The sequence below is a fragment of the Rhinatrema bivittatum genome, chromosome 3, assembly GCF_901001135.1.
Source record: "Rhinatrema bivittatum chromosome 3, aRhiBiv1.1, whole genome shotgun sequence".
Classification (NCBI taxonomy): Eukaryota; Metazoa; Chordata; class Amphibia; order Gymnophiona; family Rhinatrematidae; genus Rhinatrema; species Rhinatrema bivittatum.
The window spans coordinates 577,510,384-577,528,946 of NC_042617.1; the positions used below are offsets into that span (position 1 = coordinate 577,510,384).

General features: G+C 44.8%; 1 protein-coding gene across 14 annotated transcripts in view; it reads left to right on the forward strand.

Annotated features, from left to right (window-relative positions):
• The window catches only part of LOC115088383 (eyes absent homolog 4-like), a 545,124-nt gene that overhangs the window by 464,576 nt on the left and 61,985 nt on the right, over positions 1–18,563 (forward strand). For all 14 annotated transcript variants that reach the window (XM_029596587.1, XM_029596586.1, XM_029596590.1 and 11 more), the window contains one exon: positions 9,410–9,546. In XM_029596587.1, the coding sequence (XP_029452447.1) occupies positions 9,410–9,546 (137 nt within the window). The remainder of the gene's footprint in view (positions 1–9,409; positions 9,547–18,563) is intronic.

Below are 18,563 nucleotides of genomic sequence, written 5' to 3' on the forward strand. Positions count from 1 at the left end.
CGCGCCCTCCGTACCCGCCCCCAGGTCGCGTCCCGGCGCGCTAGCGGCCCGCTGGTGCGCGGGGATTTACTTCTCCCTCCGGGAGGCGTAAATCCCCCGACAAAGGTAAGGATGGGGTTTAGACAGGACCGGGCGGGTGGGTTAGGTAGAGGAAGGGAGGGGAAGGTGAGGGGAGGGCGTTAGAGGATTCCCTCCGAGGCCGCTCCGATTTCGGAGCGGCCTCGGAGGGAACAGGGGTAGGCTGCGCGGCTCGGCGCGCGCCGGCTATACAGAATTGATAGCCTTGCGCGCGCCGATCCTGGATTTTAGTGGATACGCGCGGCTACGCGCGTATCCGCTAAAATCCCGCGTACTTTTGCTTGCGCCTGATGCGCCAGCAAAAGTACACCTATTCGCGCTGTTTGTAAATGTACCCCAATGTTGGGAATTATTAGAAAGGGAATGGTGAATAAAACGGAAAATGTCATAATGCCTCTGTATCGCTCCATGGTGAGACCGCACCTTGAATACTGTGTACAGTTCTGGTCGCCGCATCTCAAAAAAGATATAATTGTGATGGAGAAGATACAGAGAAGGGCTACCAAAATGATAAAGGGGATAGAACAGCTCCCCTATGAGGAGGTTAGGACTTTTCAGCTTGGAGAAGAGACGACTGAGGGGGGGATATGATAGAGATGTTTAAAATCATGAGAGGTCTAGAACGGGTAGATGTGAATCGGTTATTTACTCTTTCGGAAAGACTAGGGGGCACTCCATGAAGTTAGCATGGGGCACATTTAAAACTAATCGGAGAAAGTTCTTTTTTACTCAATGCACAGTTAAACTTTGGAATTTGTTGCCAGAGGATGTGGTTAGTGCAGTTAGTATAGCTGGGTTTAAAAAAGGATTGGATAAGTTCTTGGAGGAGAAATCTATTACCTGCTATTAAGTTCACTTAGAGAATAGCCACTGCCATTAGCAATGGTAACATGGAATAGACTTAGTTTTTGGGTACTTGCCAGGTTCTTATGGCCTGGATTGGCCACTGTTGGAAACAGGATGCTGGGCTTGATGGACCCTTGGTCTGATCCAGTATGGCATTTTCTTATGTTCTTAACTACAGCAAGGGTTATTTTTCCCTATATGCATCACTTTCCACTTGTCCTCGTTAAATTTCATCTGCCATTTGGAAGCCCAATCTTCCAGTCTCACCAGGTCTTCCTGCAATTTATCACAATCCGCTTGAGATTTAACTAGTTTGCATAATTTTGTGTCATCCGCAAATCTGATCACCTCATTTGTCATACCCCTTTCCAGATCATTTATAAATATACTAAAAAGCTCTGGTCCAAGTAAAGATCCCTGAGGCACTCCACTGTTTACCCTTTTCCACTGTATAAACAGACCATTTAATCCTACTCTCTGTTTCCTGTCTTTTAGCCAGTTTGCAATTCACAAAAGGACATCGCCTCCTATCCCATACCTTTTTAAGTTATCTTAGAAACCTCTCATGTGGGACTTTGTCAGACGCCTTCTGAAAATCCAAATACACTACATCTACCGGTTCACCTTTATCCACATGTTTATTAACCCCTTCAAAAAAATGTAGGAGATTTGTGAGGCAGGACTTCTCTTGGGTAAATCCATGCTCGTTTGTCCCATTAACCCATGACTATCTATAAATGTTTTGCGATTTTATTCTTTATAACATTTTCCATGGTTTTTCTCGGCACCGAAGTCAGGCCTACCGGTCTATAGTTTCCCGGATTACCATTGAAGCCCTTTTTAAATATCAGGGTTGCATTGGCCCAAAGAAGCCTTGACATTTTATTTTTTATGCACTAATATCACGATTGTAAATGAATGCACCTTTTCCATTGAAAATATCTTTGTATCAGAGGGTTCCTTTCCTGTCAGCCTGCTGGTGATGTATCTCATGCCATTCTTCATTGCTCAGATCATGTGCCGCCTCATCTTCATGCAGATGAAGATGGAAGAGGCAGGCATCGGGTTTTGGCCAGGTTACGTAGCATGCAGGAGGCTCAAAACATCTCACAGACCTTAGTGGAGTTGTAGAGAAGGCACCCCCCAGATCTGCCCAGGCAGTGGAAATGTGTTTTGAGTAGATCCAGGCTGTCTCAGTGACTGCCCTGTTCTGCCGGTGGGCTCCGTTGCTGCAAGCTTCTGCTGCAGTTTGTGGGTCAGCTAGCAGGATCTTGAGCCAGGTTTTGAGTGGTTGTCCTCGGTTACCTTAAGGGGAAATGGCAAAGCGGAGCAGAGTAAGATATCCCTTAGTGTTAGGCAGCCGGGCAGTTCCCTGGTTAAGGTAGGGGCAGGCCTCTGGGCCAGTTCTGTAATTCTACCTAGATGTGAGGGAACGGAACGAGAAGAGGTTGGTTGCTCTGTGGTGATAGTGAGAACTGCATTCCTATCTAGAAAGCAGCCCCTAGAGCTGTGCCCTTCCTGAAACTAATCATGAATTCCTAACAATGAGAGGGGGAGGCATCGTGACAGGATGTCAGAAACCTGGACTCAAAAGTCCATGATGATCTCTTTGGCATCTCTTAACACCGGCATGTTTAGGGAGTGGAAGCCCTTGTGGTTGCAGTAGGTGACCTAATTGGCCCCCGGTACCCTTATAGGGATGAGAGTGCAAGCAATAGTCCCCAAGGCAGAGGGGAAACCTGCAGTTTGGTAGAAATCAGGCATATGTTTTTGTTATTGCTCTCTACTCCAAGGATAAAATATGTAGTGATGTGCTTTCCTGAGAAACACAGCCAGGAACTGATCAATACATACAGAGGTGGCAGACTGGCTTATTCCAGCTTGATCCCTAGAGGCGTATGGAAGGTGCCGGTGGCCAAAAACGCCAGGGTGGTAATGACTTGCAGTGCGTGGACCCTGCAGGTGGAAGGGCACAGGTCCTGCTCTAACTGATGGCACAGGTACACTATGGTTTCCTTGTTGGACCTGAACCTGCACAAGACTTGCTCCTCTGACAGATCACAAAACTGTGCCCTGGTCCTGTGTACTCTCTGTAAGGGGTATCTCCTTCTCCTCTGTTCTCTCTTCCTCCTCAACCATTGTACCATGAGCATCATAAGTTTATTGGAGTTATTTTGATTCTTCACCACTCACTCCCCTCCCAGTGTGGCCCAGTCTGTCCCGTTGACACTCACTCTTCCTTTCCCAGAATGGCCCAGTCTGTCCCAGTGACACTCCCCTTCCCTCCCAGTATGGCCCAATCTGTCCCAGTGACACTCCCCTCCCTCCCAGTCTGTCCCACTCACACCACTCTCAGAAATGCTGTGCCATGCAAAGAAAGGTTCCCCCAAAGCTCTGCATGAAACTCCTGGACACATTTTTCATTATAACATACACTGTTCTGGGCAAGGGTTTGCCACTTAGCCCCTCCCCATCCCCTCTGCCTCTCTTCCTAGCCTGCTGCCATATCTATTCTTTCTAAGAAGCCAGCCTGCCAAACATCTGGTCGAAAAAGACTATTCAAGTTTGAACCTGGCGCGTAACATAGATGCACTAAATTTATTTTTATGCCGCCGATTATGTTCGTGTTTACGTGGTTTCTGAAATAGTAACATACGTGCACAGCTGCAAACACATCCCAAACACGCTCACCTTTCTCGCTCATGCATTTGCTGGCGAAGGCTTCACCTACACATTGTATATGCCATTTCCGTGCACGTAACTCTTAGAAAAATGCACACCTTAGTTTTTAGCCCGTACCCAGGCTATATGGAAAACTGGTCCATAAATTAAATTCAACTGCACATTAAGGGGTAGATTTTCAAAGGGGTACGTGCGTACCCCCCGAAAACCTACCCCAAACCCCCCCTGCGCGCGCTGAGCCTATTTTGCATAGGCTCGGCAGCACACGCAAGCCCCAGGATGCGTCGGGGGGCGTGACGCGAGTGACGCGGTGTTTCGAGGGCAGGCCCGGGGGCGTGGCACCGGCCCGGGGGCGTGGTCGAGGCCTCCAGACCAGCCCCCGGGTCGGGTGATGGCGCACCAGCAGCCCGCTGGCGCGCGCAGATTTACACCTGCTTTCCGCAGGTGTAAATCTGCCAACAAAGGTAGGGGGGGTTTAGATAGGGCCGGGGGGTGGGTTAGGTAGGGGAAGGGAGGGGAAGGTGAGGGGAGGGAACAGGCAGCGCGCACTGGGCTCGGCGCGCGCAGGTTGCACAAATGTGCACCCCCTTGCGCCCGCCAACCCCGGATTTTATAAGATACGCTCGTATCTTATAAAATCCAGCGTACTTTTGTTCGCGCCTGGTGCACGAACAAAAGTACGCCCGCGCGTACATTTATAAAATCTACCCCTAAATTAAATTCAACTGCACATTATCAGGCCTATCCTGTAAAGTGCGGCCGCGTTTACCCTGCTCCTAAGCCACTTTTTACTCACGTTCCGGCCGCGTTAGCCCTTCCTGCGATCCCGAATCCCCTTTAACCTACTCCTACCGCATCCTAAATTCCCCAGGCAACCCCTTCCGCCCGCGGCATGTATATTGCATGCAAACGAGCGAATTAGCTCGATATTGCATGCAAACGAGCGAATTAGCTATTCCCTAGCATCCCGTAACCCGCGCCCCGACTATCGCTAGTTTTCCCTGCCGTTTTGTCACGCGTTTAACCTGCAAACTTACCGCCTACCCTGACCCAGGCGGTAGAGGCAGGGGTAAGGGTAGATGGCAAGCTTTCCCCCAGCCCCCGCTCACCTGCCCCGGCCGCGATCATGGGTGCCGGTCTCCGTGGCAGCCCCAGTCCTCTCCCCTGCTCCCGAAGCCAAAAAAAAAAGCGAAAAAAACGTTGCAGCCCCCCTCCGATGTCCGGAGGGGGGCTGCAACGTTTTTTTCGCTTTTTTTTTTGGCTTCGGGAGGAGGGGAGAGGACTGGGGCTGCCACGGAGACCGCTTTCCCCCGTGCAAGTAAGTTGCTTCGCCGCTTCAGTTCTTCCCTCCTCCCGGAGCTGCTTTTTCAGCCTTGCTCCGGGAGGAGGGGGGACACTGACAGCGGCGAAGCGAAAAAAAACCAAAAGCAATTTTGGGTTTTTTTCAAAAAGCTAAAAGTAAGTTGCTTCACTGTCCGTGTCTCTTCTTCCCTCCTCCCGGAGCAAGGCTGCTTTTCGCGCCCTGCTCCGGGAGGAGGGGAGAAGAGATGACAGCGGCGAAGCGAAAAAACCAAAAGGGGACCTGACCCGACTTACTTTTGCAGCCGTCCGGCATCGCTGCTCCCCCGCCTCGCAGGGCATCGTTGCTCCCCTGCCTCGTCCGGGAAGATGGCTGCCAGCACGGGGGAAAGCGGCCCCTGTGCATTCAATTGGCTGCTCAAGACGTGACGTCACGACGTTTGGCGTCACGGCAGCCAATTGAATGCACAGGGGCCGCTTTCCCCCGTGCTGGCAGCCATCTTCCCGGACGAGGCAGGGGAGCAACGATGCCCTGCGAGGCGGGGGAGCAGCGATGCCGGACGGCTGCAAAAAGTAAGTCGGGTCGGGTCCCCTTTTGGTTTTTTCGCTTCACCGCTGTCATCTCTTCTCCCCTCCTCCCGGAGCAGGGCGCGAAAAGCAGCCTTGCTCCGGGAGGAGGGAAGAAGAGACACGGACAGCGAAGCAACTTACTTTTAGCTTTTTGAAAAAAAACCAAAATTGCTTTTGGTTTTTTTTCGCTTCGCCGCTGTCCGTGTCTCTTCTCTCCTCCTCCCGGAGCAAGGCTGCTTTTCGCGCCCTGCTCCAAGAGGCAGGGAAGACACTGACAGCGGCGAAGCAAAAAAAACCAAAAGCAAGAAGTAAGTCGCTTCGCCGCTTCCCTCCTCCCGGAGCAAGGCTGCTTTTCGCGCCCTGCTCCGGGAGGAGGGAAGAGTGAAGCGGTGAAGCGACTTACTTTTTGCTTTTTTCGCTTCCTGGTATCTGTCATTTCAAATGACATTTGAAATGACAGATACCAGCGTGGCGTGAAGCCTTAGGCCCGCGCACCCAGGATCCTGTATAGGCTCTCTATCCAGTAAAATGGGTTGCGCGGGCCTAAGGCTTTTTGGACGCGGTTTACATTTAAATAAAACTAGTGTTCAGGATCGAGCGGTAGGTGAGCTGCACTGTGCGGGCGGTAACCGCGGGTGCCGTAGGCACTAACGCAGCTCTTCTTACCGCTCGGTACTGGATAGACCTGTATGTTCTTATGTTCTTATTTTAAAGGAATTTTTCTAGAATCTAGCACAAATACTGGAACTTTAAGAATCAAATTATTCTCATGTTCTGTTATTGTAAATGCTAAGAAAAATTAAGAGAAAACCTATTGAGTAGCCAAGAATAGTTTGGGATACCCCAAATGTGTTTATAGCCTCACATTTTTTATATTCATTTAAACAAATGTTTTTTCCTGAGTATTTCTGAATGTTCCTCACCTCAAGCACTGGTTTGTTATGGTCCATTGTACATTTTACAGATACATAATAAATGTTACCACTTCAGCGGTTAGAAAACCAAAAGAAAAGTTGTAATTATTATTACTGTTCTTCTCCATAATTTCATCCTGCATCTTTGTATATTTTTGTCAAAAACATGTATTTCTTGCTCCATGCTCATTTAATCTTTTTAGATGGATAACTGAAACGTTATCCGTGCAAATGGCTAATACGGCAATTCCAGCCAGTTATCCAGCTAAATTATAGCGGGATATAAAAGGGGCGTTCTAGGCAGGAGTTCCAGGGATATCCAGGTAAGTAGCACACGTTTATTTAAAAAAAAAAAAAAGAAGAGCACCGAGTCACGGGCCTCCTAACCCGAGCCCCACATTTCTACCCCCACCCTATCCCCCGCTGACAAAACAATCTGCTGCAATGTCCAAAAGCCAATGTAAATTGAAAAAAGCCAAGCGCTGCCGGCGTGGGCCTCCAGCCCCGCCCCCTCCCCGTGAAAATATGTGTACTTTACCTCTTCTGCCCCCCCCCCACCCCACACACAATCAGCCACACACCCCCCACACACACTTGCAGGCAGACTCCCTTCCACTCACTCGTTACCTTCTACATCTGCCCCCTCATCCTACCGGGATCGCTCTGCAATGCGATCCCAGCCGCTTCCAGCGTTACTTAGGGAATAATGCTGGAAACGGACAGTACGTTACGTTACTTAGGGAAAAACGTCGGAAGCAGACAGTATGCTACGTTACTTAGGTAATACTGCTGGAGGCGTACAGTAGAGTATGTTAGGGAATAACGCTGGAAGTGTACAGTACATTATGTTAGGTAATACTGCTGAAGCGTACAGTAGAGTATGTTAGGGAATAACGCTGGAAGTGTACAGTACATTACGTTAGGTAATACTGCTGAAGCGTACAGTAGAGTATGTTAGGGAATAACGCTGGAAGTGTACAGTACATTACGTTAGGTAATACTGCTGGAAGCGTACAGTAGAGTATGTTAGGGAATAACGCTGGAAGTGTACAGTACATTACGTTAGGTAATACTGCTGGAAGCGTACAGTAGAGTATGTTAGGGAATAACGCTGGAAGTGTACAGTACATTACGTTAGGTAATACTGCTGGAAGCGTACAGTAGAGTATGTTAGGGAATAACGCTGGAAGTGTACAGTACATTACGTTAGGTAATACTGCTGGAAGCGTACAGTAGAGTATGTTAGGGAATAACGCTGGAAGTGTACAGTACATTACGTTAGGTAATACTGCTGGAAGCGTACAGTAGAGTATGTTAGGGAATAACGCTGGAAGTGTACAGTACATTACGTTAGGTAATACTGCTGGAAGCGTACAGTAGAGTATGTTAGGGAATAACGCTGGAAGTGTACAGTACATTACGTTAGGTAATACTGCTGGAAGCGTACAGTAGAGTATGTTAGGGAATAACGCTGGAAGTGTACAGTACATTACGTTAGGTAATACTGCTGGAAGCACATAGTACGTTACTTAGGGAATAACGCTGGAAGCGTACAGTACATTACGTTAGGTAATACTGCTGGAAGCGTACAGTAGAGTATGTTAGGGAATAACGCTGGAAGCGTACAGTACATTACGTTAGGTAATACTGCTGGAAGCACATAGTACGTTACTTAGGGAATAACGCTGGAAGCGTACAGTATGTTACGTTCAGCCTTATTCCCTAGGTAAAGCTGGAAGCGGCCGGACGAGGGGGCAGATGTAGAAGGTATCGGGTGGGTGGAAGGGTTTCTGCCTGGGAAGGGGGGTTGTGGCTGATTGTAAAGGGGGGGCAGAAGGGTAAAGTACCCATTTTTTGTTGGGGGGCAGAGCTGAAGGCCCAGGACAGCGGCGCTCGTATTTTTTCACTTTACATTGGACTTTTGGACATTGCGGCACATTTTTTTTGGCAGCGGGGAAGAGGATGGGGGTAGAAATATGTGGTGGGGGGGGATCAGGCCACGAGCCCATGACTTGGTGCTTTTTTTTTTTTTTTTAAATAAAGGTGTGCTACGTACTCGGATATCTCTGAAGATATCTCTGAAGATATCCAGGTAAGTAGCTAGTTATCTTGCCACATGAGGTTGCATAACTTTAAGCCTAACCGGTCATATTCAACCAATGGCCATTTAGGGTCGAAGTTATCCATCTATTAGCCGGATAACTTTAAATAAGTATATATGTTTATCCCGCTGAATATACTGGACAAGTTATCCGGCAATTTTTAGCCAGATAACTAATCCACTAAATGACCAACTGAATATGGGCCCCCATATAATCTGGCCTGAGTAAATGATAGGACAAAAATATTTCACCATACATGAGACCCCCTTCTATTATAGATCCTCCATTTGACTGGGTCGTAGCAGAACAACCCACTCATTTTCCTTAAGAAGAAAGGAAATAGCTGTCAGTTAGGGAGGATTAAGGAAGTCCTTCTGAAAATGGATAAAAGATAAGAAAGAATGTGTTTTTCAGTTATGCCCTTGGTAAATGAATAAACTTTCTTTTTTAATAGAATTCCATGACAAGGAAGATATTTTTCAAATGAGCGTCACTAAGCAGTTACTCTGACAAAATGGGGGCCTGAAACTTCCCCTCCCTCTGGATGGTGGAGCCCACCAGTAATGCACCAGGGTTTTCATTTTAAAATCCCCACGCATCCTTTAAGCGTCACAACTTTGTCCTGGCTGCAAAGCAGGTGCAAAGTGCACAGATCCGTTAGTACCGCGGCCCGGCCAGCCCCCTCTATTTTCAAAGGGAAACTTTGCCGGGCATTTCCCATTGAAAATGTGCTTGCAGGCCCTCGGGGACGATATCCCCACGAGCCTGCAAGACCCGCTCAGGGTTTCAAAATTACCCCCACCGGATACTTATTACATTTGCAGTGTTATTTGCATGTCCTGTCTTTTGCTGTCTGTACAATGCAATCAGACTGTTCCATTTTTAAAGAGCACTTTGTGCCTCTGATTTTATTTGCAGGAGAATTTGAGACAGTGCAGAGCCCCTCAACACCAATTAAGGACCTTGATGAGAGGACGTGTAGGAGTTCTGGGTCTAAGACCCGGGGAAGGGGTAGGAAGAATAATCCATCACCCCCGCCTGACAGTGACTTGGAGGTATGCCCTGCTTTAATTAATGATTATTGCACTGTACTTCTTGCTCTGATGAAAAGTGGTTTCCTGTAGCCACAACTAAGGAAATAATTAAAAGGTGCCCAGGATTTTTTTAAAGCCATTAATCAGTTTGCGTATAGCGTGTGTAGCATTCCCCTAGTACTTCAGATAGCGGTGTATTTCAAAATTAAGCGATGTTCCCTTTATCTCAGATTGTAGTTCAGTCCATTTCATGCTGTGGTTCTCCCATGTTTGCCGCTTCCCATTTAATCTATCAAGACTACTGAAAATACTAAATTTAAAGTGAATTTAAGGTTCTCTTTGCTTTTTCCTGAGTATTTGTCTGTTTACATTGAATCTGGTTTACCAATGTAAATTGCCATGTTTTACTTTTTTTGGTCAATCCACAGAAGCTGAAGATCCTCACTCACGAATTTACTCAATACAAAAAAAGGAGGATATATGAAGTTCTCTTTTATAATTGTTTAAAATACTAAATTGAAAAACCTTATCAACGATTTATATAGGAACAAATACCATCAGTAGTAGTGCAAATGGACTATAATCCATCGCCTCTCGCCACGCAATGGGCCCCAGGCGAATTCAGCATTTATTTCAAGCACTTAGTATACAATCATTTGGTATTGTTCCTAATATTTATTCCACAATATTTAATATTTATCTACTAAAAATTTTTTAAATTTTTATTTAAAGTTTATCCCAAAAACCCAAAAAAACTTATTCATTTATGTAGTTCTAAAATATAGATCAATTATTTCCTAGCATAAATTAACTGTCCACCGTCATTCAGTTTGTTCAATCATTGACATCCTGGAACAAAATCCTAGGATCAAATATACTTAGCCCCACTGTTGATGTATTTTTTCTCAAATTGTCCCGACATGGGCCATGTTTCGACTGTTTCCAGTCTTCCTCAGGGGATACTTAGCATGTTGTAATCACGATTTCAAAACCAGTTTCTGTTATTCTGCCTTGCCAGCGCTAGTCAGTTAATTTCATGCATTAATGGCGCCTCGGCCGAATGCATGAAAAGGAATGGGCATTAGTAATACTGTCAAATTAACTGACTAGCGCTGGCAAGGCAGAATAACAGAAACTGGTTTTGAAATCGTGATTACAACATGCTAAGTATCCCCTGAGGAAGACTGGAAACAGTCGAAACATGGCCCATGTCGGGACAATTTGAGAAAAAATACATCAACAGTGGGGCTAAGTATATTTGATCCTAGGATTTTGTTCCAGGATGTCAATGATTGAACAAACTGAATGACGGTGGACAGTTAATTTATGCTAGGAAATAATTGATCTATATTTTAGAACTACATAAATGAATAAGTTTTTTTGGGTTTTTGGGATAAACTTTAAATAAAAATTTAAAAAATTTTTAGTAGATAAATATTAAATATTGTGGAATAAATATTAGGAACAATACCAAATGATTGTATACTAAGTGCTTGAAATAAATGCTGAATTCGCCTGGGGCCCATTGCGTGGCGAGAGGCGATGGATTATAGTCCATTTGCACTACTACTGATGGTATTTGTTCCTATATAAATAGTTGATAAGGTTTTTCAATTTAGTATTTTAAACAATTATAAAAGAGAACTTCATATATCCTCCTTTTTTTGTATTGAGTTACTTTTTTTGGTGCCATCCTATGCCGGCTAGGGATGTGCTCTCGTTTCTTTCAGTTACTGTGCCCCCAATTTTTTTGGACTGTGCACTAAACCAAATATGTGCATATTGATTTTATTTTATTTATTTAACCTTTTTATATACCGACATTCGTTGGGAACATCACATCGGTTTCCAGAGAACAAATAATGCAGCGTAACAGAGCAGCGCATTAAAACTAAAACTAAATGGAGAGAACTATAACAGGCAAACGTCAAGTCTGTGGAATGAGCGTATGCCGTTGAATATGTGCCTGCTAAACTAATGTGCGAATACTTAATCTAGTGCGCACTAAAAAATGTAATGAGAAATTTTTTGTTGCCTCCATTATTTTTCTCTGTCTCTCTTTGTCAGTGTTGCTGGGGAGGAGAAGGGGATGGGGAGAGAAGGCTTTTGAAAAGGATCATTATTCAACTTTCCACAGCTCGAACGGTTTCCCATAGAAAGCAATGGGGATTTTTTTTTGGGAGGCTCAGTTCTTTGACCATACTGATCCAGTGTTTCTGGTTTTCAAATTCCTCGAAAGTATTCACATTTTCTTCCTGCATGCCAAATTTGATTCATTTCTCTCCCATTTTTGGAGACTTATTGTGCCTATGAATAGTCGGCTGGACATCGATTTTTTTATATAATTTTTTTCCAATATTACATATGTCGGAAAGCTTAAAAGTGTGACTTTTATATGGTTAAGAAAGTCATTTTTAAGGCAAACGTTTTACCCAGACCAAGAGACTTCTCCAACTAGCACCAAAATAACAAAATCACAGAGGGAATCAGAAAATCCAGAAAATTTGCAAAATTCATGGTGTCAGAGAAAATGTTAAGATTCACGGCTCACGAGTCGGCTCCGTGAGCTGCTGCACCTACCCCAGACACTGCCATATCTGTGCCAGCCCCAGTCCTCCATACAACTCTGATGCTGCTCCTTCGTGGCTAGGATGCTGCCCCGGAGACAAGACGGTACAGGAATACCACCATTACCCCAGCCTCATTAGGCGCTGCACAGCTTCCTAGGTGAATTCACATGTCCTTCCTTTAAAGGCCCCACGGTGGGAATTGGCCTTTGGCACCTCTCAGTGATGTCAGGACTTTCTCAATATATAAGCCGGTCAAGCCTATACATCCTTACCTCCTGCCTTATAGTTCGTGTTGCCTAGAGTTCGGTTCCTGGGTTCCGGATTGCCTTCCAGCCTTGTAATCTAGCCTTGCCGCATACAGAATTGCCTTTCATCCTTCCCTCATCCAGTCTTGCTTTGTCCAGTCTTCTCTATCCAGCCTTGCCTTGCCCTTTCCGTCTTGTCCAGTGTCTTCATCTACCCTTGGCCTGACTCTCTGGATCTTTACCTCTTGCTTGGACCTGACCACAATTGCTTGCTGCCCCCTGGACCTGACCCCTTGCCTGGACCTGAGCACTCTTGCTAGCTGCCTGCCCAGACCATGGCCTGTCTCTGACTCCATTAGTCTGCTACCTGCCCTAACCCCAGTGTGCCTTTGGACTCTAGTTCTCTTCACAGCCCTAGGGAACTGCCTAAATCCTGTCAGCTGCCAAAACCCAAGGGCTCAATCTGTGGGGGAGACGGCTGATATAGGTAAAGCTCCAGACTGTCCCACTACAGGGCATATTCACCATATTCACTCATGGGTTCGTACTCGAGACTGCATCAACTAGACTGCAGCACAAAGGGCTCACACCACCACCACTGCCCTTCACAGTTTGCTGAGGCCATGAGGTCAGAGGACTTACCTGAAGACTCCTCTATCATCAGTTTAGCACACCAGCTCAGCAACAGCAGGATCAGCTTAACACTATGGCCAGATATCTTTAGTGCATTATTGCCCGGCCTGCTCTGGCTTTGGCTCCCGCACCCATCACGTGACCTGCTACTCCCACGCTCCACCTGCCTCTGCCTCTCAAGTTACGATGGAGATCCACTAAAATGTAGAGGCTTTCTCAACCAATGTCGGATGCAGTTCAAATTGTAGGCACTCTTGTTTCTGTCAGACCGAGTTAAGATGACTTGTATTCTTTCCTTCTTGAGCGGCACTGCTGTGGTTTCGGCCTTACCCATTTTGGAAAGGGATAATCTGCTCTTGGGGGACCTGATGTGCTTCGATGAGCCCGGTTGCACCGCTTCCAAGGAGTTGAAATCCTACAGATTAGGCAAGGCTCCTGGTCTGTGGGAAAGTACACAGTGCACTTACGCACTCTGGCCTCTGAACTTCAGTGGGGCAGTGACAGCCTGATTGTGATTTTCAGACAAGGACTCAGAGCGCATTAAAGATGAGCTGGCTATCTGGAAGTTGCCAGATACCTTGGAAGGCCTGATTAGCCTAGCCGTATGTTTCAGGAATGGACCAGAGAAAGAGGCTCAGCTCGCCACCCCAAATTTACAGCATTTTATAATCTCCTGCTCTCCCCCAGAGCTGAGACTTACACCAGTAGAAGCTATGCAGGTGGATCACTTCAAGCTATCAGCAGAGGACAAGCAGAAGCACCGTAACCATAACCTGTGCTTATACTATTCTGCATCTGGGCATTTTGCAAGTCGCTGCCCGAAAACGCCGAGAAATTCAAGGACCTAGGCCTGGTGGGAGAGGTCACCCAGGTCATCCATGCACAACTGCTAGTACCAATATGCCTATTGGAAGCATGTTTGTTGACACTCTTGCCTTTCTAAATACCGGTGCTGGAGACAGCTTTATCCATGATGCTCTAGTTCAATACTACTGCATTTCAACTGTTCCCTTGGACACCCTGCTCTCGATTTCCTCCATTTCTGGAGAACCCTTGCCCAGACATGTTACAAAAGCCACAGTAACCCTGACCATGCAAACAGGGATCCTGCATGGAGATCAAATCAATCTCTACGTATTGCCCAAGGCAGTCAATGTACCTACCGTGGTTCATGCTACATTAGTCTCACTTCGGTTAGACCTTGTTGCAAATCACCAGATTGGGTCCTAGCTGCCATGAGCAATGCCTTGCTAAAGTGTCATCTCTGGTGCCTTGGCTCGGACAGTAATCTCAGAGCTCTCGGGTGTGCCCCTACAATATACCAAATTTACAAATGTTTTCAGAAACAGCAGGCGGAGGTCCTGCTGCTTCATTGCTCTTACGATTGTGCCATAGACTTGGTCCCTGGCAAGGTTCGACCAGAGGCAAAGTATGCCCTCTCTCTACCCCTGAAACAGAGGCTATGACCAAATATATTAAAGAGAACTTGGACAGAGACTTCATTCACTCCACTTCCTCACCTGCAGGGGCTGGGTTCTTTTTCGTAGGGAAGAAAGACAGATTGTTACATTCCTGCATTTATTATCGTGATCTTAACTCTATTACTAAGAAGAATTGCTATCCTCTTCCCATCTCTGAGCTCTTTGACTGCCTTTGGGTCATGCAAATATTTACCAAGCTGGATTTTCGGAGGGGCGTACAACATGATCAGAATTTGAGAGGACGACAAGTGGAAGACTGCCTTTAACACCCGTGATGCCCTTCGGGTTGTTCAACATTCTCGCAGTCTTCCAATTTATGGTAAATTAGATCTTCCGGGACTTTCTCTTCTCCCATGTGATAGTTTATCTAAATGATATTCTAGTATTCTCAAAGTCGTTGGAGCATCAATATTATGTGAAACAGGTCCTCCAGAGACTCCATGGTATCGGAAATGGAAATTAAGTCTATGCTAAGAAAACTAAACCCTGCCCCCCATCCATGCGACTCAATACCAACCACTGAAATAAAAAAAATAGCCAATACAGTATCCCCTACAGTAACAAAGATAGTGAATCTCTCGTTAGAGGAAGGAATCATCCCAGATAATCTAAAAGGGGCAATCGTTAAACCAATTTTAAAGAAAAAGAACAGCGACCCGCTTAATCTGAGCAATTACAGACCTGTATCAAACCTTCCCCTAATTGCCAAATTAATCGAAAAAACTATACAAAAGCAACTAGCGGAGCACTTAGAGAATAATAACATCTTTTATCCATCACAACATGGCTTTAGAAAACACTATAGTACAGAAACACTACTGATAGCACTAACAGACAACATCATGAGAGGTTTTGACAATGGCAAACACTACATTTTAGTGATGCTGGACCTATCAGCAGCATTCGACACCGTAAATCATGACATACTTTTAAATAGACTAGAGGAAATAGGATTGAGTAACATAACCATCAAATGGTTCAGATCATATCTAAGTAACAGATATTTCCAAGTTCAAATCATAGATGTAATGTCAGAAAAAATTCACTTACAAACAGGAGTACCACAAGGGTCAGCTCTATCTGCTACACTCTTTAACATTTACCTGTTACCTTTATGCCACCTACTAGCCAGACTGGGCATAACACACTATATATACCAACTGAATCTTAAAAGCTTTATTAGCAACACAGTGAAAGAATGCTTCTTCAAGCTCCAAGTCCTAAAAAGACTCAGACCATTACTCCACCCCCAGGATTTCAGATCAGTTTTGCAAGCAATCATATTCTCAAGAATTGATTACTGCAATTCTCTCTTACTTGGTCTCCCAGCAATATCCCTAAGACCTCTACAAATGCTACAAAATGCCACTGCTAGGATCCTAACTAAAGCAAAAAAAAGGGTCCACATCACTCCAATCTTAAAGAATCTCCATTGGCTTCCTATAAAACACAGAATACTGTGTTGCAATGGAGAAGGTACAGAGAAGGGCAACCAAAATGATAAAGGGGATGGAACAGCTCCCCTATGAGGAAAGGCTGAAGAGGTTAGGGCTGTTCAGCTTGGAGAAGAGACGGCTGAGGGGGGATATCATAGAGGTCTTTAAGATCATGAGAGGTCTTGAACGAGTAGATGTGACTCGGTTATTTACACTTTCGAATAATAGAAGGACTAGGGGGCATTCCATGAAGTTAGCAAGTAGCACATTTAAGACTAATCGGAGAAAATTCTTTTTCACTCAACGCACAATAAATCTCTGGAATTTGTTGCCAGAGGATGTGGTTAGTGCAGTTAGTGTAGCTGGGTTCAAAAAAGGTTTGGATAAGTTCTTGGAAGAGAAGTCCATTAACTGCTATTAATCAAGTTTACTTAGGGAATAGTCACTGCTATTAATTGCATCAGTAGCATGGGATCTTCTAGGTGTTTGGGTAATTGCCAGGTTCTTGTGGCCTGGTTTGGCCTCTGTTGGAAACAGGATGCTGGGCTTGATGGACCCTTGGTCTGACCCAGCATGGCAATTTCTTATGTTCTTATGTTCTAATTCTCTTTCAACTATACACAAATCTATCTACAAAAACTCACACCTCGATCTCAGGATCCCACTGCAGCTACACTCATCATCCCGCCCATTGAGATCGGCACAAAAAGGCTCGCTAAAAGCCCCTTCAATCAAAATATGCTCAAACAATAGAGCCTTCTCCACAGCAGGCCCCAAACAATGGAACTCTCTCCCTTCAGACCTTAGGCTCGAACAATGCCCAATAAACTTCAAAAAAAGACTTAAGACTTGGTTTTTCACCCAAGCATACGATTGATTTCGACTGCACTATCACTCTCCCGTCTTGGGCAATACATCATGTGCCCCAACACTTAATATCCCCAGAAACAAATTCAATCTCCTCCTGCCTAAGACTGACAGACTACTTGTTAACTTTACCGATCCGAATCGCTAGTATGCTAGTATGTTAGATTTCATTAAGTTAAAATGTTGTTTCTCTTAATGTTTTAAGCAATTTAATTTAATTTATTTAATTATTCACCCAGTTCTTCATTTCCTTGTTATATGTAAGACACATGTGTTATGTCATCCCAAAGTTATATGTAAACCGGAGTGATTGGTAACTTTGTTACCAGAACCTCGGTATATAAAAAATGTTAAATGATATACAGCTAATTCTTCCCATAGATGAAACCATTGAAAAAACATTAAATATCGCTAACATGTACCTCGACATCATAAAGCAATTACTAAACCAAATGGAGCTAGTAATCAACACAGAGAAAACAGAATTCCTACATCTAGAACGCAAAAAGACAGAGATCATTCAAAACACTATCACACTCAAAAACAACCAAAAGATTGAACTAGCGGAGAAAGTACGGAACCTAGGAATTATAATTGACTCCGAACTAAGCTTAAAACAACATATATCCTTAAAAGTTAGAGAAGGTTACGCTAAACTCATGGTACTCAGAAGACTCAAACCACTGCTAACACCAAAGAACTTTCGCTCAGTCCTACAATCATTGATTTTTGCAAGCACCGACTACTGTAATGCGCTATTACTAGGCTTACCATACACCTCACTCAGACCACTACAAATCTTACAAAACACTGCTGCAAGAATTTTGACCGGTAAAAGTAAAAGAGACCACATCACCGAAACCCTAGCAGAGTTACACTGGTTACCTGTGGAGCAGAGAATACAATACAAAACATTTTGCATCTTACACAAATTAATACATAATGAAAAAGCGGAATGGCTTAACACAGCCCTCCGTGTACACGTACCAAACAGAAACCTAAGGTCAGTGAATAAAGCACTCCTTACTATCCCATCAATTAAGACAGCAAGACTAACTCAAGTAAGGGAGAGAGCACTATTCTTGGCAGGACCCACACTGTGGCACACCATGCCACTAGAGTTAAGGTTGCAAAAAGACAACAAAATCTTCAGAAAAGGCTTAAAAACTTGGCTATTCAAGCTAGCCTACCAAATAGAGAAGGAGAAACAGTGAGGCAGGCAAAGTATGAGATATGAACAAATGAAGTGTGTAGCTGTATTTTGATTTGTTTTTTACTCTACCTTCTCGTTCTTCACAAGATGAGAAGTTGACACTTATAAAAATAGATTTGTTTTAAACTGATAGTTCCTGGACAGTATTGTATCACACCCCAATTATATCATTGAGAAAACTATGTACCGAATCATTATGGCACGCGTGTAAATTAATATATCTCAGCATCCTTATTTTATGTGCCTTATTGTAAACTGTTGTGACGGATCCTTCCTAACGATGGTATAGAAAAGATTTAAATACATAAATAAATAAATAAATAAATAAATACCTCTATATCAAGTTAGAGAAGTGTACCTTCAAAAAGGAAGAGCTTCCCTTCTTGGGATATATTATCTCTTGCCAAGTCCTCCGTATGGACCCAGATAAATAAAAAGCCTTACTGGATTGGCCCTGACCCATGGGCCTAAAAACACTTCAGTGCTTTTTGGGATTCGCAAATTACTATAGCCAATTTATCCATGAATACTCCTCCCTGGGAGCCCCACTCACAGCTCTAACTAAAAACTGGAATAGAAATGCTATCCAAGCT